This window comes from Mustela putorius, unplaced genomic scaffold (genome assembly GCF_011764305.1).
Source record: "Mustela putorius furo isolate JIRA1106 unplaced genomic scaffold, ASM1176430v1.1 tig00003858_pilon_pilon_pilon, whole genome shotgun sequence".
NCBI classification, from domain to species: Eukaryota; Metazoa; Chordata; class Mammalia; order Carnivora; family Mustelidae; genus Mustela; species Mustela putorius.
Window position 1 is genome coordinate 43,403,616 of NW_025422010.1, and position 24,253 is coordinate 43,427,868.

Below are 24,253 nucleotides of genomic sequence, written 5' to 3' on the forward strand. Positions count from 1 at the left end.
TAACCAAAAATACCCCCCAATTTTTCTCATGTGTGACTAATACTTTAAAAATCAAATCAAGATACACATTTTACCTTCTTTTTTTGTATTGTTTTCATAGTCAGTCTGTATCTCAGTTTAGACAAGCTACCTTTCAAGTGCCCAATAGCCATGTTACTGTCTTGGGTGGGAAGCCTCAGGCCAATCACCGAAGTGTCTCAGAAGGATATATGAATTGGGGTGGGCCATCCAAATAGCAGTATCTGCCTTCTTGACAGTAGCAAATACTTCATTTAAGGAATGAAATGACCTGAATTTAACCAAAATCAGTCCCATCCATGATAGCTCACTACAATGCTTCAGACCAGGGTTATTCAAATGTAGGACAAACTGGCTTTCAAGACAAAACAATTTTACCACTCCTAATGAAGTATTTATGATGCTTGTACTTTTTGAAATTTCCCTCATTCAGTTTGATGTTCTTGACAATGTCTGGCGAGCAGGGTTATCTGAGGTGATGCTTATATACAGTCCTTTTTACTGTGGTGCTGACTATAGCAGCCATACCTATCATTTATCATCTAACTACAGTGTTCCCAAACATGCCCGCCCTTTGATGTTCCCAGTGGCCTGGTTGCTCCAGATTTTATGTAATTGCCAGTGTTTAGGAAGGGGCAATGCACTGTTCTCTACTTCCACTCAATTTTCTCTATTTTACGTTCCCATTACTTTCAGTTTTCTTATTCCATGTTCCTTGACTCTTTTTGCATCCTTTACATCTTCACCTTAAGATTATCATTACCAGGGACGCCCGGCCGACTCAGTCCAGGGCGCATGCAACTCAGGATCTAGGGGTTGTGAGTTTGAGCCCCACTTTGGATGTAGAGATTACTTAAAAATAAAATCTTAAAAAAATAATAAAATTATCATTATCATACTTTAAAAGTGCACAAACTCATTTATAGCAAAAAATTTTTGATGATAAGATTTTTCTGAAACAAGAGTGAAGAAAAATCCTTCAATGTCATAACCGTGAGTGGGTCAAGGGGTACTAAGGTACAGTCCTCGCTGCTTTCAAAGATGACAATTTAGTGTTCCAGTGCTTTTCTGAGAGAGGACATTGAACATCTATTTATGGTGACTGTGATGATAGAGATTAGTAAATCCCCTGCGGGCCGGTAACTGTGCCAGCAGGCGTGGAGAGTGGCAAAGAATTCTGCAGAAGATGGAGGCCTCGGCACAGAAACAAAAATAGCTCAGAAATAGAAAGCGTTCCTTAAGTGCAGAGGCCTCACATTTCCCGGTCCCACCTATTCCGCTTCTCCAGCCACCTGACCTGTATCCAGCTCCTAATCTCTCCTTCATCTTCTCCTGCCTCCGCTCGCTATCCCTGATGGACCTAAACTCCCAGCCTTCCTCTCGTCCCCTGGGGCTCGGAGACTGGTACCCGCGGATTTCCCGGGCCCGCCCGCGCCTGCGCAGAGCCTCTTCTCGCGCGAACGTGTAGCCATCGCCCCTCGAGTACCCCGACACCTCGGGGGATGCGCGGTCCGCGGTAAACTAGCCCCGCTCCTTTCGTGGAACAACGGGCGTCACCTGGGTCTGCTGCGGACTCCTTCAACTCTATACGGCCCCTCTCGCATTTCTCGAGATCGCGTCCCCACGGGCGCGCGCCGGCCTCTAAACAGTAACCTCAAAGAACCAGATCCAGGAAGGTCCTGGGGAGGGGAGGGGGGCGGGGGGGGGGGACGCGGGCGCGCCGGCCGCGAAGTGGCGGCCGGAGCCCCGCCCCCGGGACGACTTTCCGCCTCCGCATTGGTCCGCGTGCCTGTCAGTCTCCGCCGGGCTGCCCCGGCCCGCCTCCCTGGCTCTCTACGCCGCCTGCCTGGCTACCTCGCCGGCTGTCTGCCGCCCCTGCCTGTCGGGACCTGAGCTAGCGCCAGCTCCGCGAAGCTCAGGGAAGAGGGGGGCGGACTCGGCCGCCGCTGAGCATCGCCTGAGTGGGCGGCAGGGCCGCGGCCTCTCCGCCGGCAGCACCACCTGTCGCGGGCCGAGACTTCGGGTAAGGCTCCGCGCAGCACGCGGTTGCAGGCGGCCTGGCGTGGCGGGGCCGGGGCGGGGGCTCCGGGAGCGCAGCGGGGGCGGCCTCCTCCCGCCCGGCCCGCCCACCCGATTGCGGACCCGCCGCCGGCTTTCGCGCGGGCGGCGGGCAAGGACCCGCTTGGCGGATGGGCGGGGCGAGGCGAAGGGAAGCGGCTCCCGGAGCCCGGGGGAGGGCGGGGGAGCGGTCAGGTCGCGGCGGTCCCCAATACGAGCGCCCGCGGCTTTTTCCCGGGCACGGTTTCGGGGCGCGACTTTCCCGTTTCTCGACCCGCCGGTCCCAGGGCGGCGCCCCTGCTGCCCTGGGATGAGGTCTTGTGGCTTCCAGACCGCTCTCCCCTGCGCCCTTTAAAGAACGATTTTGTGGCTTGATACCTTTTATTAAATCTCCTTCTGCAAGGATGAATTAATGACAGGAATTAGGCTCTGTGTGTGTGCATGTGTGTATGTATGTGTGTGTGCGCGCGCGCGTTTGTTCGTTCCTCTCTTTAAAGGAAGTTTGCTACAAGCTAGAAAGTTCTACGTTTGGACAGTTCTGCCTATTCGTGTGAAATGGCATAAATAGACCAGAACTGGCAGGTGTTTCTTTGACACTGTGATGACCACCTCTGCTTGTGTGGTGGTGTTAGATTTGCGGTCCAGGAATTGACTTCTTTCATGGTTACAAAAACAATTTTAGAAAACATGTTGCCTTTTGATGAGAAGCATGATCAAAATGATACATCTTAGCAGTAGTGCTTCCTTACAAAATGCGTTATCTCCTTATCTGATTTATTTTCCTAATGCTTGTGGCAGCTGCTTCTAAGCAGAATAGTTAATAGCATTGTTGTTTCTTTTAGTGTTGCAATTGCTAACAATAGAAGCACGTTTTAATTGTCAGTTCTGGGCCTGACATTGTTCTGTACATGAATAATCTCAAAATAACTCTTTGAGGTTGGTACTGTTATTTCTACTTAACAAATGAAGAGACTAAGGCTTAAGAAGGTTAAGTAACTTGCACAAGATCACAGATTTTATAGGTGGCCAAGTCTGGATTTGAACTCAGGCAATTTAACAAAACAGCTCCAGCTTAGTCGCTCCTTAAGCATTGTTCCTGTTGTTCAAGTAATTGCAATGTTGTACTCATTAATTTTACTCTTAATCTTTACTCATGAATTTATTCTTTAGTTTCCAGGCATCCTGGAAGTTAGAGAAGAAACATTTGCTTGCACTTTCCTCTCCCCACCTTCCCCCTGTGTGTGTATTTGTATGTGTATGTAAAATCTCTTGTGTAACTACTAAAACCAAGTTACATGATACTATGTTACATGGTTTGCAGAAATACAGAAAAAACAACTTAACTCTTGTCTTCTAATGTTGGACCTTTAATTAGCTTTGAACTTTGATTTACAATCAGTGTTTGGCTATCTTATGGTAGTTATAAAGACTTAATTAAAAGTTAAGCATAGAGCCCAGATATGCTGATAGAACTTTTATCATATATTAAGGAAATGTTGGGCTATGCATTTGTAGAAGTTCTTCATTCTCTTGAGAATTAAATATACTCTTGCTCAGTACTTACTTCTGAAAAAGAACTACTCACAGGTTCGTCTTACAGGGTGTTTTTGTCTTTTAAAATACACTTGTTATGGAAATATGTCAAAAATTCATAAAAGAAAACCTAATTTACCGTTTAAGAATTTCTCTTGCAAATTAACTCCTATAAAGCTGCTCATGTATAACTTGTATCAAGTTTCCTATAAAAATAAGCTATTCTTAACTATATTAAATTTTATATTAAGTTAAACTAAAATAAATTCTAATTTATGTTGGTGAATTTTCGACAAACTTAGTCATACTTCATTTATTTATTTATTTATTTGTTTTTAAGATTTTATTTATTTATTTGACAGAGAAATCACAAGTAGATGGAGAGGCAGGCAGAGAGAGAGAGAGGGAAGCAGGCTCCCTGCTGAGCAGAGAGCCCGATGCGGGACTCGATCCCAGCACCCTGAGATCACGACCTGAGCCGAAGGCAGCGGCTTAACCCACTGAGCCACCCAGGCGCCCTTTATTATTTTTTTTAAGTAGGATCCACACCCAACTTGGGGCTTGAATTCACGACTCTAAGATTGAAACCTGAGCTAAAATCAAGACATATAGTTAACCGACAAAGCCACTCAGGCACCCCAAATTTAGTCATATTTTAAAACATAAATAATAATTGAAACCTATAGTTGTTTACTGAGGATCATTTTTAGAAGGAGGACAAAATTCATACTATCAAAATCATTCTACATTTAATTTCCTAAAAATCTATTTTATAAAAAGTTAACTTTTATTTTAAAGTCATCGTTTTAGTTATATGGCTATATATTATATTTCCTTTGCTTAATGTGTACAAATTGCAAAAGTAATGAAAAATACTATATTGATTCTGTAGATGTTGTTCAGAATGACATTTGATGTTGCCTGGCTCTGTATACCATCCAAATTCTAATTACTTGACCTAGAGATTTAATTCGAAATAGTTTAAATAAGTGCTAACCATGAGTATCCTTATAGCTTCAAGGATTTCACAGTAGAAGATATTGATGCAGAAACTAACAGGCATTCAGAACACATCTGAGCACCACAGTCTGTCACTACTACTAATAGTGCTTAAAGAACTAACATTTATAGAGCACTTAGAGGGCACTGTGATAAGCATCTTACACAGATGATCTAATTAAAATCTTAAAATGGCACTGTTTAGCGGGTCCTGTTATTATCCGCATTTGAGTGATGAGAAAACTGCAACAGACTTATTCAAAATCAGAGTAAGAATTGGCCAAACCAGGATTTAAACCCAGTAGTTTGATTCCAGAGCTTGCCTTTGACTACTCTGCTAAACTGCCTGGATATGGATTTTATTGAATAAACTTTCATGTCAAGTAGTCAGGCTCTTTATGATGATTATAAAGCTCTTAATTGCTTGATACTTTGTAAATATCATCCTTACTACACAGCTCTGCAAACCAGAGTTCCCTCTCCCTTGTTTCATTGATGAGAGAAATGAGACTTCTGAGGCAGTCCTGAGACTTTTGGACTTGATGGGCAAGTGTGTGTAGGGGGAGAATTGGGACCAGACATACACTGCCAACTTTTTTTTTTTTAAAGATTTTATTTATTTATTTGACAGAGAGAAATTACAAGTACACTGAGAGGCAGGCAGAGAGAGAGAGAGAAGGAAGCAGGCTCCCTGCTGAGCAGAGAGCCCTATGTGGGACTCGATCCCAGGACCCTGAGATCACGACCTGAGCCAAAGGCAGCGGCTTAACCCACTGAGCCACCCAGGCGCCCCTGCCAACTTTTAATTCTATTAAGGTTAAGGACTCTTTTAAGAACTATTGCAATCTACTATCACCATCTTTTCATAAAAGAAAAGACGTTTTTATCACCAAACAGCTAAGAAGATCAAAATTAGAATAGGAAAACAAAGAGAATTTTGTTTTATGAAGGACTATGTTGCATTGTTCAGTTTTTCTCAATTGGCCACACAGCAGTGAGAAATGTGTCCCAGGCTAACACCAATTCAGAAGCCGTTGGGAATGCCTGGGTGACACAGCCGCATCCAAAGTGGTGATGAGCCGAGTCCAGATTCCTATCCCAGTTGGACTGCAGAGCTTGTGCTCATTGCACTCAGTCACGACCTCTAATTTCTGTCTCCCTTGCAGTGACCTCCTTTAACCCCAAGTAGGGGGCCAGGGAGAGTTGTCCCCAGCAGCCAGTGGCCTAGCAGTTTCTGTCCTGGTCCAGCTTGTAAACACCAGAGAGTAAGTTCCAGGGCAAGGCCATGTGAAAGACACACGTGGGGGGGGGGGGGGGGCAGAGGCAGATCTCAGTATTCCAGAAGCTGTCAAGGAAGCAAGCAGCTTGATTTTACATGTCAATTAAAAATTAAACGCTGCCTTTTGGTTCCTATTTTTACTTCACTCATTCTGAGAGTTCTCCTTCCAACCCACCTGCATAACAGTGTTTTATCTTGTTGCCTCTCATTGTTCTTATTACTGGTATTTAAGCCTCCCTGTCTATCTCTTATTCCTTGGTTTTAGTTTTGGCAGATTTTTTTTTCCTTAATTCTTTTTTTAACTTATGACCACTGTTTTCAAGACACTATTAAAGTTACCTTTACATTTATTTTATTCTCTATCACTCACTAACAAAGTAATTTTAGTGATTAAACATTCTTTAATTATAATACTTTTTTGCATATAGTCTCATTTGATCATCATGGTTATCTATAAGGTGGATTTGACAAGTGGTGTTATCTTTATTATACAGACTAAATTCAGTATTAGGAAGAAGCAAAACTTTAACCAGGAACTGAAAATAGATTTCATGTATTAGAATGCTGCTCTTAAGTACTCAGAGGAAAAATTTTAATCTTCGTTACTTGCAGTGTCAATTCTTCTGGCCACTAAGTGTGGGACTTCTCCCCCGTCCCCTTCCGCAATTCTCCAGTTCTCAGCAGATGCTGATTGGGCTTGCTTTGATGTAACTTAATTCTGACACTGTCCATATGGAGATAGCTTCAGATCCCATAGGTTAAGGATTAGGTCCCAAAAGACAGCCCCTACTTGAGATGCCAATCCTAAGTCCCAGGTTGTGACCCATACTTCTGACCAACTCTCTATAAATTGAGGCTTCGCACAACCCCCTCTGTTTCGATGATTTGCTATAATGGCACACAGACTTACTTATATTTGCTGGTTTATTATAAAAGGATACAACTCAGGAACAGATGGGAGGGATACATAGAACTAGGTATTGATGGGGGTAGGGGTGGAGAGGCATAGAGCTTACTTGTGCTACCTGAGTGTGCCATCCCCCAGCACCTAGATGTGTTCACCAGCATGAAAGCTCAATAGATCTTGTTAAAAAGAGCCCCTGCCCACTTCCCTTTCTGGAGGTTCTGGAGGTGGGGCAGTAAATTTCTACTCTCTAATGACTTGGTGTTTTTGGTGACCAGCTCTATCTGAAGCTTTGCAGTGGTCTACCCTAGGTCACCTCATAAGCATAAACTCAAATGTGATCAAAAGTGTCTTCTTATGAGTCACAAAAAATACTCCTCTATCATTCAGGAAATTCCAAAGATTTTTTAGGAGCTCTGTTGCAGGAACTGGGGACAAAAACCAAATATATTTCTTTTTTTAAAAAAGATTTTATTTATTCATTCATAGAGGGGTTGCAGAGGGAGAGTGAGAGGCAGTGAATCTGAAGCAGACTCCACCCTGGAGCCTATCTTGGGGCCCGACCTCAGGATCGTGAGATCATGACCTGAGCAGAAATCAAGAGTCAGACATGTAACTGACTGAGCCCCCCAAGATATATTTCTCATCATACCACAAGTACTGATGACAAAATAATTTTTTTTCAGATTGTCTTTGATTTAAAGTAAAAAGTATTCTATACTATACCGTAGATTTGCCTACCTCACCAGTATACTAGAATACTAATCCAGTTTTTTGGTAACAAAGTTTTAGTGTTGACAGATAATGCTGTCTGTCCTGGAAGAACCACACAAACACATAATCAGTGCTACCATTTCAGTCTTTGAAATTTATTTTGAAATGATCTGAAAGGCTTTGGTGGCATATGTCATACTTCTTGGCCCCTTAATGCTTCACTGTGTTTTCAGGACAAGTATATCTCTTCCATATGGTTATCAAATACAGAAAATTTAAAATTTTACAGTACTTTTATTTAAGCTACAGTATATCTTCTAGTTTTTCCAGTTGTCCCAATAAGTGTCCTTGATAGCATTTTTTTTTTTATTCAGGCTTTGCATTTAGTTGTCATATGCTCAGTCTTCTTTAAATTGCAATAGTTCCTTAGTGTTTGTCTTTCACTAACATTTTAAAGTGACCCAATTATTTTGTTGTATATCTCTCATAATTCTTTTTTATTATTACTGAAGTATATTTGGCATATGACATTGTATAAGTTTAAGGCATATAACATTAATTAGATATATTTATGTATTATAATATGATTGCCATTGTAGTGATAATTGTCATCTCTTATGTTATATAATTACCATTTTTTTTAAATGGTTGGAACAATTAAGACCTAGTCTCTTAAAAAGTTTGATGGTTATAATACAATGTTATCTATATTCACTATACTACGCATTAGATCTTTAGGACTTATTATTTCTTAGGACTCTCATTGCAAGTTTGTATCTTTAAACATCTGTCCTGTCCTCCCACCCCCAGTCCACATCTCTTGTGATTCTTTTTTTTTCTTTTTCTTTTAATTTTGTTTATTTTTTGACAGAGATCACAATTAGGCAGAGAGGCAGGCAGGGAGAGAGAAGAGGAAGCACGCTCTCTGCGGAGATGCGGGGCTCGATCCCAGGACCCTGGGATCATGACCTGAGCTGAAAGCACAGTCTTTAACCCACTGAGCCACCCAGGCGCCCCTCTCGTGATTCTTGATGTCCTTGTAATCATATAAATCATATAAATTTTTTGTTTTTGTGGACACATTTATGCACCACATTTATAGGAAATATCCAGAATAGGTAAATCCATAACGAAACCAGGTTGCTGGTTGCGGGCACTGGAGGAGGGAAAGAACTGCTTAAATGGGTCGTGTTTCCTTCTGGGATGGTGAAGATGTTTTGGAACTAGGCAGAGGTGGGTTGCACAACATTATGGGTTTTCTAATCCCTCTCAGTTGTTCACTTTGAAATGGCAAGTTTTGTTGTGTGAATTCACTTCCATAAAAATTAACTTAAAAAATAATCTCACTGTAATGGTTTGCTGCACTCTGTATACAAACCTTGATTTCTAAGCAAGTAAAAATTCCAGTAAAAAACTTATTGTGGGATAATTGCAATGATTTGTAATGACTAAGATAAATGGGCTTTGCAAGTTCATTTTGGGTGGGAGAATTGATATGCAGAAGAATCTATTGTATTCTTATTTTAAATATTTAATGTGCAATGTATTATGTGGAGTTTTCCATTTTGAAAAATTTCCATGCGTCTGTGATGGTCATGAAAAGGCAAAAACATGTTTTCTAGCTAATTTGTGTATTTTTTATATTAAGTAACAGGTTTTTTGAAAAGAAAAATATTTAGTATATTACCTTTAAACACTGACTATATTAATACATTAAAATTATAAGCTAGATTAAAAGTTTGAATGGCTTCTCTTCCTCTGGATGTTTATGTTCCAGGCTTTCCTGGTAACTTACTTTTCCGCCTTCAACCTAAACTCCCATATGCATTTACATGGACCATACCATATGTCTTTGTTTACTAGATGTTACCTTGTTTCTTAATTGCTAGATTTCTTTCTTTCTCTCACAATCAAGAGATACATACCTTGCCACACTTGTGGCTTAGAAAAAGAATAAGTGTTAAGCACACTGTAGTATACAGTACATACAAAATAACAATGATGACTAACCAGGGGCTTAGAGTATTGTCAGGAAAAGTCAGTCGTTGTCTTCACCCAGTTACTTTTTTACAATGGTTACAACCTGTAGAAACATAAATGTACTTTGATAAAGCTTTTTCAAGTGTGGAAAATTAAGCTTTCTGTATCTGCTTTTGAAAACTGATACCTAATGTGCATGTATTCTGTAATATGTTTCTCATCCGTTATCTGCTGCCTTTTCCCCAGGTGCAAGGAAAGATGTTGTCCCGGCTAAGAATAGTCGCTACTCCCTATACTCTAGCATGTCGTCATATGCACATAAAAGAAAAAGGCAAGACACTCATGTTGAACCCAAGAACAAACAAGGTTAGTAACATTAATACTAGCATAACATTTTTCTCTTCCTGGTAAAGGTTTGATATATTTTAGGCTGATAAAGTATGAACTTTTAAAATTTTGTAGCTTTATACTAAAACTGTTCAGAGGTATTTGCTCTTTCGGTATGACTTTCCACTTTTCTCCACATGGCAAGAATCACAGCTACTTGATGGTTCTGTTTGACCACTCAAATTCTACTACCAGAAAAAGATTGACTTTGTTTCCTGCTTTCAGCTCAAAAACATCCCTAGAATAGCAGTCTGCCCAGAACTTTCAGGCCGTGGGGGATACTGAGATTTACCCAGCTCAAATCCAACGGAGCCCTTGAAAGATGGGGTTAAAATTGTAAAATGAGCTATTGTCTAATGTCTGCACCTCCGCCCCAGCTTCTTGGACACAGACCTTTGCACACAAGTGCTTTTGCCCATTAATCTCACAGTACTGCTTCATAGTGGAGAGACTTCCAGCCCCCTCTTTATACTCTTAGGGTAGAAGTGATGGGCATTATTGATACCCAGTCTTGCCTTTACTCCATGGCCAAGCTGTGTTCAGTGGGCAAGTCCCTCTTTATTTTCTAGTGGAGATAGTAATTAGTAAGTATATGTATTTCTAGAAAGAGATTTCTCATTGAAAGCCTGTAAGAGGATACACTGAGTTCATTGTAATGGGTGAAATTTACCTCTTGGGAATAATGCATACAGGTTAAGGTGTGACTTATTTTAAAACAACGGTCATCAGAAATTTACCAATGCTATTTATTTCCCATGGTGGGGGTTGAGGATAACTAATTGTACAGTATGATATGTTTTGAAGGATTTCAGGCCTACAAAGGGAAATTGACTAGGGGCCACCCAGACTGCCTTATTTTTGCATTTTTGTACCTTAGACAGAATGAGAATTCAGCAGGTAGTAGTGAATTGAATGAAGCTTAATGAGGGATATTCTAATGCTCTCTTGTTTTTGCCTCACTTCCCCAAATCTTGCTTGATCTTCAAGACGCAACTCATTCAAAGTCCAGTTCTCCTGTAGCAACTTTTCGTACACCATAGACTGGAATAATGGCTCCCTTCTCTGAAGCCCTATAGCAGTTTTGTCTTCCTGTTCGTGTAGCAAGTAATCAACATCTTGCTGTGTGCTTCCTTTCATGCCTTAAGTTGTCATTGAAGTAATTGTTGGTATTTACGTTTTCATGAATTTATATTTCTTACCTATATTTCAGGTTCCTTTGGGTCAGGGACCGACCATTCAAAATTTTATGTTTTTTACAATGCCATGGGTATAGTAAATATTTGCTAATTATGTTGGTCTTATTTATTTTTATCCTTAAAGAAACTACTTAAAATGTACTATGAGGGAATTATGAGAAATGTATAAAGTAGTTTAAGTGGCAAATTAATTTTAAGGAGGAGAGCAATCTAAAATGCATCATAGTACTTCTGCAAAGATAGTAAATCTGATAATGCTCTGGGCCTCTGAGATCTCGCTGGTTGGATAGCATCTCTAAGGTTACCTCACTGAAGGATAATTTTTGGAAACCCCTTTAACATCAGGAAGAGTTTTTTGTTGTGCGTGTTTAAGAGGGGACATAATTCCTGATTTGAGGATCATGAAATCCTTGGGGACTTAAAGACATCAGGTTTGTGCTTCAAATTTTGTAGGCTAAATGTTTTAAGAATATGTTGCTGTAGGGGGCGCCTGGGTGACTCAGTGGATAAAAGCCTCTGCCTTCAGCTCAGGTCTCAGATCTACAGTGTCCTGGGATCGAGTCCTGCATCAGGCTCTCTGCTTTGCGGGGAGCCTGCTTCCTCCTCTCTCTCTGCCTACCTCTCTGCCTACTTGTGATCTCTGTCTGTCAAATAAACAAATAAAATCTTAAAAAAAAAAAAGAATATGTTACTTCTATGATTAATAGAATAGTAATTTTAGACAGTATCGAATTCTTTTAAGATTGTGATCTTTTAAGATGTCTGTAATCACTGTCTACTAAAGGCAGAACTGTTACTATGTCTTTAAGGCTTTTTCAGTGTGGTAATAGTGTACAGGTCGATGACATTAAGAACATTCAGTGTGGTGCCTCCATCCCCTGAAATGGAAACCCAGAAGCCATTCCACAGTCACAGCCCCCTGCCCCCCCACCGCCGCTAACTTCTCAGCCCCTGGCAACCACAAATCTGTTTTCTCTTCCATAGATTTGCCAATTCTAGTATGAATATGAAATTCTTTATGACATTTTTTAGAAGTCCTTATTCGTTAAAGGAGTAGACATCATTGTGCTAGGTTATAAGCAGGTGTTCTGGTGTGCATTTGATTTCACTAGCCATGAAACTTTGGGTCTTTATTTAACTTCTTCAGATCTCAGTTTACTCACTTAAATCATGTAGGTGATACATTTTGAAATGTTCAAAAGGCTGTGCATGTGGAAGGTTGGATTTTCCCTTCTCTCCTCATGCTCACTTGGTAAACTTTTTAGATAATTTTTTGAACCTCATCTCTGCATCCTGTCCTATAGGAAGTATGCAGGAGCCTGGAGCTCTGGTCTAATGGTTCTTGGTTCTGTGAGGGTTTTTGTTTGTTTTTATTTTAACTCCCCTGGCTACACCTCTAATAAAGTAATTCAAAATTTTCTTTTTTATTTGCATAAGTAACAATTACATTACAACTAATAAAAGAAAGAAAGATCACATTCCTACCATCCGAGTAGATCATCTGTTTTTATTTTGCCAAAGCCCCTTAAAAGTATATTTACTTTGAAGATCATAGGATACAATTTTACATGCCATTTTCCTACTGGGAAGAGTATTTTACAAATAATCCCTATGATGTGTCATAAGCCTTCTATAAATGGCTGCATCACAGTCCAGTAGGTAGATCTGGACTCACAGAGACTGAAGAGAGACCCAGCTTGACCCTGACAGGCTGTGTGATCTGCAGAGTAGATACAACCTCCCGGATCCCAGTTTCTTCATCTGAACTGTTGTGGAGAAAAAGGAATATTGTAAAGCTACTTTAGGCACTGTAAATTCTATGTAAGTGTGAGTTACTCCTTTCGGGGGATGTTTTAGAATTTGGTTAGTCATGATGCTATTGTCGAATATTGTTTTCAGTCTTGACATTATGCATCGTTAGTTACTAGTTAGCAGTTTTATAAGTAGGTATTTGGTGACTTCTTAATTCCTGACGGTTTATTCTAACTACACTTCAAGGGAAGCAAATAGAAGGGGCTTTTTCTTTCTTCACAGTATGTTCACCTGTATGTTCAAATCTAGTTAATGGGCTTTTATCAATATTGGCTTATGTGAAGAAATTGAGTGTTTCTAGAGGAAAATAGCTTAGGGGATCTTTCAGGATCAGCCAAAGAAGACACACTTCCACGCTGCTAAATGGGAGGGCATTGCTGTGGCATAGATGAGAAAAGGGCAGACATGGTGAGATAGGTGACCTGGGGAGATGGAGGAGGAGGAAAAATGAACTGATCGAGGCATTCATTTGAAGCTAATGTCAGCTTTGTGGGCTTGCTTCACTTGTTAATACCAGGCTAGCAAATGTAAGCATTTGATCAATTACTAACTTAAATACTCACTATACAAAAGTGTTTTTTAAATCATTTTAATTTCTACCCTGCATTATAAATAAAATGCTTTCTTTTTTAACTTTTTTTTTTTTTTTTTTTTTGAGGTAGGCTCCTTATCCAACGTGGGGCTTGAACTCATGACTCTGAGATCAAGACCCAAGCTGAGATCAAGAGTTGGACACTTGGGGCTCCTGAGAGGTTCAGTTTGTTAAGCATCTGACTCTGGATTTCGGCTCAGGTCATGATCCTAAGGGTCATGTGGTGAAGCCGTACGTCGGGTTCTATACTCAGCTTGGAGTCTGCTTGAGATTCTCTCTCTCCTGTCTCTCCCACTGCCCATTCACTCTCTCTCTCAGTAGAGAAATAAATAAAATCTAAAGAGTTGCACACCTGACTGACTGAGATACCCAGGTACCCCCAAATATACACTTTTGAGTGTCCCTTCAACCTAACTTTTGAGTGTCCCTTGAACCTCAATAGGAGATAGGCAGTGACACCTTGTGTAGACAAGTCATTTACCTTTGGTGGTAGGGTAGGTAAGGTACCTTTAAGTGAAATAATTAGTTCATTTAAATCTAAATTTTAGGGGCACCTGGCTGGCTTACCAAGTGACTCTTGATCTCAGGGTCATGAGTTCATGCCCTGCATTGGGTGCTGAGTTTACTTAAATAAATGGGTAATTTAATTAAAAAAATAAATAAAGTTTAGCTTTTCCACTTTAGTCTTGTACTAGAGTGGGAAAAGGAAGTAAGGGTGAAAGTTTGGGTTTTACTTCTTTTTTTATTAAAGATTTTATTTATTTATTTGACAGAGAGAGATCACAAGTAGATGGAGAGGCAGACAGAGAGAGAGAGATAGAGGGAAGCAGGCTCCCTGCTGAGCAGAGAGCCTGATGCGGGACTCGATCCCAGGACCCTGAGATCATGACCTGAGCCGAAGGCTGTGGCTTAACCCACTGAGCCACCCAGGCGCCCCTGGGTTTTACTTCTTTTATATATCCCAGCCTTAGAGGAAATCTTAGAACAAGAAACATGAGTTGCAAAGATTTAGAGATTTCAGTCTTCTCCCTTTCTCCTTTTTCCAGTATAGCTAAAGGTTTGTCAATTTTGTACATCCTTTCAAAGAACCAACTTTTGGGTTCACTGATTTATTTTTCCAGTTGTTTTTTTCTGTTATCTATTTCATTTATTTTCACTCCGATCTTTTGTATTTCCTTCCTTTTTACTTCAGGTTAAGTTTGCTCTTTCTCTCTCCTGCTAGTTTCTTTTCTTTCTTCCATTTTTTAAAAAATATTTTTATTTATTTATTTTGAGAGAGAGAAAGAGAGAGCATGAGCAAGGTGAAGGGCAAAGGGAGAAGCAGACTCCCTGCTGAGCAAGGGGCTCAATGCCGGACTCGTTCCTGGGACTCCAGGATAATGACTTGAGCTGAAGGCAGATACTTAACTGACTGAGCCAACCAGGTGCCCTCCCCTGGTAGTTTCTTAAGGTATAAGTTTAGATTATTGATTCGAGATCTTTCAACCTTTTTAGTGTGGGCATTTATACCTATGAATTTCCCTGTAGGCATTGCTTTCACTGCATCCCCATAAGTTTTGGTATGTGTGTATTAATTCATCTCCAAGTATCTCTAATTTCCTTTGTGATTTCTTCTTTGGTCAGTTGGTCATTTTGGAGTGTGTTGTTTAAAATCCACATATTTGTGCGGGGCGCCTGGGTGGCTCAGAGGGTTAAGGCCTCTGCCTTCAGCTCAGGTCATGATCTCAGGGTCCTGAGATCGAGCCCCGCATCGGGCTCTCTGCTCAGCAGGGAGCCTGCTTCCCTTTCTCTCTCTGCCTGCCTCTCTGCCTACTTGTGATCTCTGTCTGTCAAATAAATAAATAAAATCTTTAAAAAAAAAAAAAAATCCACATATTTGTGAATTCCCCAAATTTCCTTCTATTACTGATTTTTAATCTCATTGCATTATGGTAGGAGATCATATTTGGATTTAAATCCTTTTAAATTTATTGAGACTTGTTTTATGGTTTACTTAAATAAATGGGTAATTTTTCTGTTTAATTCCATGGACACTCGGTTTGAAGGATGCATTTCCTGCTGCTCTTGAGTGAAATGTGCCATACGAGTCTGTCAGGTTTAGTTGCTTTAAAGTGTTGCTCAGGTCTTCTGTTTCCTTTTGATTTTCTGTGTAATTGTTTTCTCCAGTATTGGAAATGAGGTATAGAAGTCTCCAACTTGTCTTTCTTCCTCGGATTCTGTCAGTTTTTGTTTCATGTATTCTGGGCTTTTTTCACAGATGCATATATATTTATAATTGTTACATCTTTTTAATAGATTGACCTTTTTATCATTATAGAATGTTCTTCTCTATGAACAATGTGTATTTCACAATCATTTTGTTTGTTATTAATTTAGCCATTCCAGCTCTCTTTGGGTTACTATTTACATGGTGTATCTTTTCCCATCCTTTTACTTTCTACCTAATTGTGTTTTGAATCAAACTGTGTCTCCTGTAGACAGCATAAAATTGGATTGTGTTCTCCATCTTGCCAATCCATACCTTTTTTTTTTTTTGAAAGATTTTATTTATTTATTTGACACAGAGAGAGAGATCACAAGTAGGCAGAGAGGCAGAGAGAGGGAAGCAGGCTCCCTGCTGAGCAGAGAGCCCAATGCGGGGCTTGATCTCAGGACCCCGAGACCATGACCTGAGCCAAAGGTAGAGACTTAACCCTCTGAGCCACCCAGGTGCCCCAATCCATGCCTTATTATTTTAGATTTTTATCCATTTACATTATATAGTGGTTGATAGGATATAAGTTATGGCTGTCATTTTGCTGTTGGTTTTCTAAATGTCTTGTCTTTTTTTGTTCCTCTATTTCTCCATTGTTCCCTTCCTTTCTGTTAAACCATATTTTCTAGTAAACCATTTTAATTCCCTTGTCATTTCTTCTACTGCCTTTTTCTGAATTATTGTCTTAGTGGTTTGCTCAGGGAATGATAATTACCATTTTCATAACAATTTAATTCAGACTGATTCCAACTTAATTTTAATAGTACATAAAAACCGTTCTTGTATAGTTCCATCCTTTCCTTTTGTCTGCTTTGTCATAAAAATCACATGTTTGTACATTGTTTGATCATCAGTACAGATTTATAATTATTTTTTTATGCAGTTGTCTTTTAAGTCAGGTAGGAGAGACAAAGAGCTACAAACAAACAAACAAAATACATCCATACTGACTTTTATATTTACCTATATGGTGATCTTACCTGTGTTCTTTATTTCTTTGTGTAGATTTGAGTTACTCTCCAGTGTCTTTCTTTCACCCTAAAGGACCCCCTTTGATATTCCTTGTGAAACAGGCCTGCCAACAATGAGTACTCTATCTTTATTTGAAAACATCTAAATTTCTTCTTTGTTTTTAGATAATTTTGTAAGGATTTAGAAATTCTTGATTGACAGCTTTTTTTTTCCTTTCAGCACTTTTAATATGTCATCCTACTGTGTTATGGCCTCTGTAGTTTATGTTAAGAAATTTGTGGAGCATAACAAATAACATGGAGGACATAAGGAGATGGAGAGGAGAAGGGAGTTGAGGGAAATTGGAAGGGGAGGTGAAACATGAGACACTATGGACTCCGAAAAACAACCTGAGGGTTTTGAAGGGGTGGGGGGGTGGGAGGTTGGGGGAACCAGGTGATGGGTATTAGAGAGGGCACGGATTGCATGGAGCACTGGGTGTGGTGCAAAAACAATGAATACTGTTACGCTGAAAAAAATAAATTAATTAAAAAAAAAAGAAAGAAAGAAATTAGCTGCTCCTCTTTTTGAAGGTCACCTGTGCATGTTGAGTGACTTCTCCCTGCTTTCAAGTTTCTTCTTTTGGCTTTTAACAGTTTGAACATGATATTTCTAGATGTAGTTCTCTTTGAGTTTTTTCCCTGATTGGAACTGTTGAGTTTCTAGGATGTGTGTTTCTTCTAGGGGTAATATTTCTCACCTAATTTGAGAAGTTTGGGGGCATTAGTTCTTCAAATATTCTTTTGTCCTTTTCTCTTCTTGCCTTCTGGGACTTCTATTACACACACGTTGGCACACTTGATGGTGTCCCAGAGGTCTCTGAGGCTCTGTTCATATTTACTCATTGCTTTTTCTCTCTTCTCAGACTGGATTATCTCAATTGATTTTTCTTTATGTTTGCTGATCCTTTCTTCCACCTGCTCAAATCTGCTGTTTAATCCCTCTGAATCTTTTTATTTCAGTTATTGTACTTTGAGTTCCAGAATTTCTATATTTGGTTCTTTTTTTGTATCCCTTCATGGATATTCTGTAGTTAGTGGGATATCATTCTTGTACTTTCCTTTAGTTCTTTAGATGTGGTATCCTCTAGGTCTTTGAATATATTCAAAATAACTGAAGTCTTTAGTTAGTATAATGTTTGAGCTTCCTTAGGGACAGTTTCTATTAACTAACTACTCTTTTTCCTGAGTATGAGCCAGACTTTGTCTTTTTGCATGTTTTACAATTTTTTGTTGAAAACTGGACATACTCAATAATGTGACTTCTCTGGAAACCGGATATTCCTCCCAGGGTTTCTTCTATTGCTATTGTCTATTTAGTGACATTTCTGAACTAATGCTTTTAAGGTGTGTAAAGTATACTTGAACTATTTAAAATCTTTGTCTTGTTTTGATATGCCCACTAAAGTCTGCTTTGTTGGCTTAGTCATCAACTAGTAATTAGACAGAGACTTAAATACCTAAGGGCAATGTGTACATTGTGGGGCGTGCCTTTCGTACTTAAGCAGTTTACAACTACACATCAGCCTTCACCTCCTGCTTACACAGAGCCTCAAGATTAGCCAGAGATGGGAGCGAAGGGCCTTCCCAAGTCTTTCCTGGATTGCCTATAGCCCCCAGTGATCATCTAGATTCTTGGGAATATTTGAAGCTTTTCAAATTCCCACCCACCCTGTGGACATTTTGTTCCTCGGCTTTTCCTTTTCAGCTTTTTGGTTAGCCTATTGTTTGCCTCAGCTGTTATCCACTGCCACAGCTGTCATGTTAAATAATTACTTCTGATTGTTTTCAACAAGCTCTTCTGGAGAAAAACCTGTTCACACTGTGTGAACTCTAGATCATATTTAATAAAGCCTTGCAAATGGGGTCATCCACTAAATCACCAGACAGGCCAAATAATGACAAATTTCCTGAGTATGGGACTGTAGAATTATCTCCAACCTCTCTTTAGTAGCTGCCAGGCTCTGTTTTTCAAAGCTTATTGTTTCATAATGATTGCTGTTTTCTAGGCTACTGTGGAGCTGGGGAGGGAAGCATAGGAATAAGGCAAATAAAAACGTCAAGAAGCTTGCTGTTCGTATGAGAATTCAGCTATTTTTCTTGAGTAAAATGTTCCCTGATTGCTGAAGCCTTTGGTTAGTTTCCAGAATTCCAAAGAAGTTTATTCTGATCACTTGGCCAATGTTCTTACCGTTTTTATAGAGGAAAAGATTTGGGAAATCCTTACTCTGGCATTTTCACTGACATCACTTCGATGAAAAGAATTTAACATACAACTGAATATCAGAAATTGAAAAAGATTTTATGACATAGATTTTCTTATGAATTTTCCTATGAATTTCTTCCTAAGTACCATTGCTTCCTTTGCCCTCTTTAACTCAGCCTCTCTTTCTAGTGAGGGTAACTCTATCATCAGTTTGGACTATGTTCTTTCAAGCTGTATTCTGTTAATTTCATTTCTAACATATGGACGTATCTGTGTATATGTACTTTATGTGGGTTTTCTGAACATCACAGTCAACAGTGAGTGTTTGATTTGCAACTTGCTTTTTTTCCTTAACTATATGTCTGGGAGGTAATTGTACATAACTGGAGATCTGTGTTTAAGTGTATGGTATTTCATGGTATGGAAATACCATAGGTTCCTTAACCGTTCCATAATTAATGGGCTTTTAGTAAGTTTGTAATAGTCAAGAAAACTAGAAACAGTACTATAGTCTTTTTGTATACTTGTCTTTATTTTATGTATGAATATTTCTCTAAGAAGGCTGTCTAGATATAGTGTATGTGCATTAGATTTTAAAAATATTTTTAAGTTGTCTTTTAAAAAACTTAAATCTGTTTACATTTCCAGCAATGATATGTAAGAGTAACTCTTTTACCACACCCTTACCATTATTAGACATGAACAGTCTTACAGATTTTTGACAGTGTGGGCAAAATGGTATCATACTGATTTTTTTACATTTAAATTACATTTTGTAGAATAGCACCCTTGCAACCTCATTAAGCAATAATTTTTCATCCTTTTCTCCTTTTTAGGGAATGGCATTTACATTACAAGAACGACAAATGCTTGGTCTTCAAGGACTTCTACCTCCCAAAATAGAGACACAAGATATTCAAGCTTTACGATTTCATAGAAACTTAAAAAAATTGAATGGCCCTTTGGAAAAGTAAGAATCAATTAAATGTTTAGTTCTCTATTGATGCTCTGATCAGTAAAATTGGGAACATTATGGTTATTGTGTATAAGAAATATGCAGTCTTATAATGAAGTTTGTGTTTTAGGCAGTTGACTGTTATTTTTATAATGATTACGTTTCCTTTATTTCACTGAATATTGTGTTCACTATTGTAAAATTTAGCAGAAATCCATTTATTTATTTATTTATTTGACAGAAATCACAAGTAGGCAGAGAGGCAGCCGGCCGGGGGCAGGGGGGCAGGGAGCAGGCTCCCCGCTGAGCAGAGACCCCCCCCCCATGCAAGGGCTCAATCCCAGGACCCTGAAATTATGACCTGAGCCAAAGACAGAGGCTTAACTCACCAAGCCACCTAGGCGCCCCAGAAATCTATTTTTTTAAGCCTAAAATCACAGAACATTTCAGCCGTGATTGGAATATTAGAAGCAAAAGCTGTCATCTGATTTGTACCCTTTCTCTTCAACAACTTTTATTAATCCTCTACTTTGTGTGTGTCACTATACTAGTCACTGAGGTTGTAAAGTAAGTTAAAAGATAGGTGATCAGTTAATATGTCATCCAATCCAGGGGAGTGAAAAAGAGAAGTAACTGAAACTGTCCCAGGTAAAACAGAGTGTATGCCACCCCATAGCACACAGCCCTGCATTCTAGGGGTTCATCAGTAGTTATACTGTGATCATCATCATACCCTATACTGCAGTGTGCAGCAGAGAAAAGGTACATGCAGAGGATATTCTGAACTTAAAGAGTAACTAACCGAGTTTAAAGAGTACATTAAAGCTTCCTAGAGAAGTGATGCCTGAGCTGAGTTTTAAGCAGTACGTTACAAGAGACAGGTAACATGAGAAAGAAGGGCAGGGTATTCTGTGTAGAGAGACCAGTCTGAAGGCAGAGTTTAAAATATCTTTTGGGGAATGCCTGGGTGCCTCAGGGGGTTAAGCCTCTGCCTTCAGCTCAGGTCATGATCTCAGGGTCCTGGGATCAAGCCCCGCATCTGGCTCTCTGCTCAGTGGGAAGCCTACTTCCCCCTCTCTCTCTGCCTGCCTCTCTGCCTACTTGTGATCTCTCTCTCTGTCAAATAAATAAACAAATAAATAAAATCCTAAAAATCTTTTGGGGGTCAGCACCTGGGTGGCTCAGTTGTTAGGTGTCTGCCTTCCACTCGGGTCATGACCCCAGGGTCCTGGGATTGAGCCCCCTGCAATGGCTCCCTGCTCAGTGGGGAGCCTGCTTCTCCGTCTCCCCCTGCTTATTTTCTCTCTCTCTCTCTCTGTTAGATAAATGAATAAAATCTTTGAAAAATATATCTTTGGGGTTTATTAAGTACAGGAGATTATTTTTTTTTTTAATTTTTTATTTTTTATAAACATATATTTTTATCCCCAGGGGTACAGGTCTGTGAATCACCAGGTTTACACACTTCACAGCATTCACCAAATCACATACCCTCCCCAATGTCCATAATACCACCCCCTTCTCCCAAACCCCCTCCCCCCGGCAACCCTCAGTTTGTTTTGTGAGATTAAGAGTCACTTATGGTTTGTCTCCCTCCCAATCCCATCTTGTTTCATTTATTCTTCTACCCACTTAAGCCTCCATGTTGCATCACCACTTCCTCATATCAGGGAGATCATATGATAGTTGTCTTTCTCTGCTTGACTTATTTCGCTAAGCATGATACGCTCTAGTTCCATCCATGTTGTTGCAAATGGCAAGATTTCATTTCTTTTGATGGCTGCATAGTATTCCATTGTGTATATATACCACATCTTCTTGATCCATTCATCTGTTGATGGACATCTAGGTTCTTTCCATAGTTTGGCTATTGTGGACATTGCTGCTATAAACATTCGGGTGCATGTGTCCCTTTGGATCACTACATTTGTATCTTTAGGGTAAATACCCAATAGTGCAATTGCTGGGTCATAGGGCAGTTCTATTTTCAACATTTTGAGGAACCTCCATGCTGTTTTCCAGAGTGGCTGCACCAGCTTGCATTCCCACCAACAGTGTAGGAGGGTTCCCCTTTCTCCGCATCCTCGCCAGCATCTGTCATTTCCTGACTTGTTGATTTTAGCCATTCTGACTGGTGTGAGGTGATATCTCATTGTGGTTTTGATTTGTATTTCCCTGATGCCAAGTGATATGGAGCACTTTTTCATGTGTCTGTTGGCCATCTGGATGTCTTCTTTGCAGAAATGTCTGTTCATGTCTTCTGCCCATTTCTTGATTGGATTATTTGTTCTTTGGGTGTTGAGTTTGCTAAGTTCTTTATAGATTTCTGGACACTAGTCCTTTATCTGATATGTCGTTTGCAAATATCTTCTCCCATTCTGTCAGTTGTCTTTTGATTTTGTTAACTGTTTCCTTTGCTGTGCAAAAGCTTTTGATCTTGATGAAATCCCAATAGTTCATTTTTTCCCTTGCTTCCCTTGCCTTTTGCGTTGTTCCTAGGAAGATGTTGCTGCGGCAGAGGTCGAAGAGGTTGCTGCCCGTGTTCTCCTCAAGGATTTTGATGGATTCCTTTCGTACATTGAGGTCCTTCATCCATTTTGAGTCTATTTTTGTGTGTGGTGTAAGGAAATGGTCCAATTTCATTTTTCTGCATGTGGCTGTCCAATTTTCCCAGCACCATTTATTGAAAAGGCTGTCTTTTTTCCATTGGACATTCTTTCCTGCTTTGTCGAAGATTAGTTGACCATAGATTTGAGGGTCTATTTCTGGGCTCTCTATTCTGTTCCATTGATCTATGTGTCTGTTTTTGTGCCAGTACCATGCTGTCTTGATGATGACAGCTTTGTAATAGAGCTTGAAGTCCGGAATTGTGATGCCACCAACGTTGGCTTTCTTTTTCAATATCCCTTTGGCTATTCGAGGTCTTTTCTGGTTCCATATGAATTTTAGAATTATTTGTTCCATTTCTTTGAAAAAGATGGATGGTACTTTGATAGGAATTGCATTAAATGTGTAGATTGCTTTAGGTAGCATAGACATTTTCACAATATTTATTCTTCCAATCCAGGAGCATGGAACATTTTTCCATTTCTTTGTGTCTTCCTCAATTTCTTTCATGAGTACTTTATAGTTTTCTGAGTATAGATTCTGTGTCTCTTTGGTTAGGTTTATTCCTAGGTATCTTATGGTTTTGGATGCAATTGTAAATGGGATTGACTCCTTAATATCGCTTTCTTCTGTCTTGCTGTTGGTGTAGAGAAATGCAACTGATTTCTGTGCATTGATTTTATATCCTGACACTTTACTGAATTCCTGTATAAGTTCTAGCAGTTTTGGAGTGGAGTCTTTTGGGTTTTCCACATATAGTATCATATCATCTGCGAAGAGTGATAATTTGACTTCTTCTTTGCCGATTTGGATGCCTTTAATTTCCTTTTGTTGTCTGATTGCTGAGGCTAGGACCTCTAGTACGATGTTGAATAGCAGTGGTGATAATGGACATCCCTGTCGTGTTCCTGACCTTAGCGGAAAAGCTTTCAGTTTTAGGAGATTATTTTTTGATGAAAAGTAAGAGTAGTTTCTTTGATCTGTTGGGGCAAAAGGAAGAGAACAGTAGACTGAGAAATGATTGAGACGAAAGGAAATCCAGACTATTTCAAGAAGTTAGATAAGGGGATAGGAAGGACACTGAGCACTAAGTAAAGCAAGACTTGGGTTTCTAGTCCTGCTTGGGGACTATATTTGGGGGTGTATATTTCAGGCCAGAAGGAGGTTTAAGGTGCTCACGCTGTGAGGAATGAGCCCAGAAGAAAGGGTAACTGATAGAACAAGATCCCAGAGAATGGAAAGGGACAGAGGGACAAGTGCAAAGTAGAGCGCATAGGGTCAAAGGCAAAGATAGAGGGCGTAGGGTCAAGTGCAGAGGTAGAGGGTGGCCTTGAACAAGAAAAAAGAAAAGCTCTTTCTCTGAGGCAAGAGCAGAGATGAAATACAGGCACAGGTAGGGGTAACCCTGCAGGTGGTGCGGCAGAGCCTGTGAGCTCCCACCCCACCTGAGGACCTGGATTTTCGATGATGTAGAATATGAAGGTCTTGGCTAAGAGTTGTAAGGGTCAAGGTTAGACAGAATTGGTGAGGACCGTGATAAATGTTTAGAATAGCCATTTAGCCAAAAGTGAAGCTGAACAAGGACAGATTAAAGGCCTGGGTAAGCCCAGAAGGCCTAATAGCATAATCTTATTTTTATTGATAAAAAAATAAAACTGCCCAGCAATGTTATTTTTTCCTCAGAAAAGATGAAATGTAATGGCAGTTCAGGGTTGGGGTTTGCTGGGCTGGCAACAATGCTACATTAAC

The 24,253-nt window shown here is 39.9% G+C and overlaps 1 protein-coding gene across 2 annotated transcripts in view; it reads left to right on the forward strand.

The window, feature by feature from the left end:
• The first annotated feature begins 1,770 nt into the window (after positions 1 to 1,770).
• ME2 (malic enzyme 2) overlaps positions 1,771 to 24,253 on the forward strand; it is a 59,225-nt gene continuing 36,742 nt past the window's right edge. Inside the window, exons 1-3 of one of the 2 annotated variants that reach the window (XM_045065629.1) lie at positions 1,771 to 2,041; positions 9,732 to 9,851; positions 19,779 to 19,912. In XM_045065629.1, the coding sequence (XP_044921564.1) occupies positions 9,744 to 9,851; positions 19,779 to 19,912 (242 nt within the window). In that variant the 5' untranslated portion in view covers positions 1,771 to 2,041; positions 9,732 to 9,743. Of the gene's footprint in view, positions 2,042 to 5,851; positions 5,874 to 9,731; positions 9,852 to 19,778; positions 19,913 to 24,253 lie in introns of those variants that run through there. The other variant, XM_004777708.3, reaches the window with a different exon arrangement.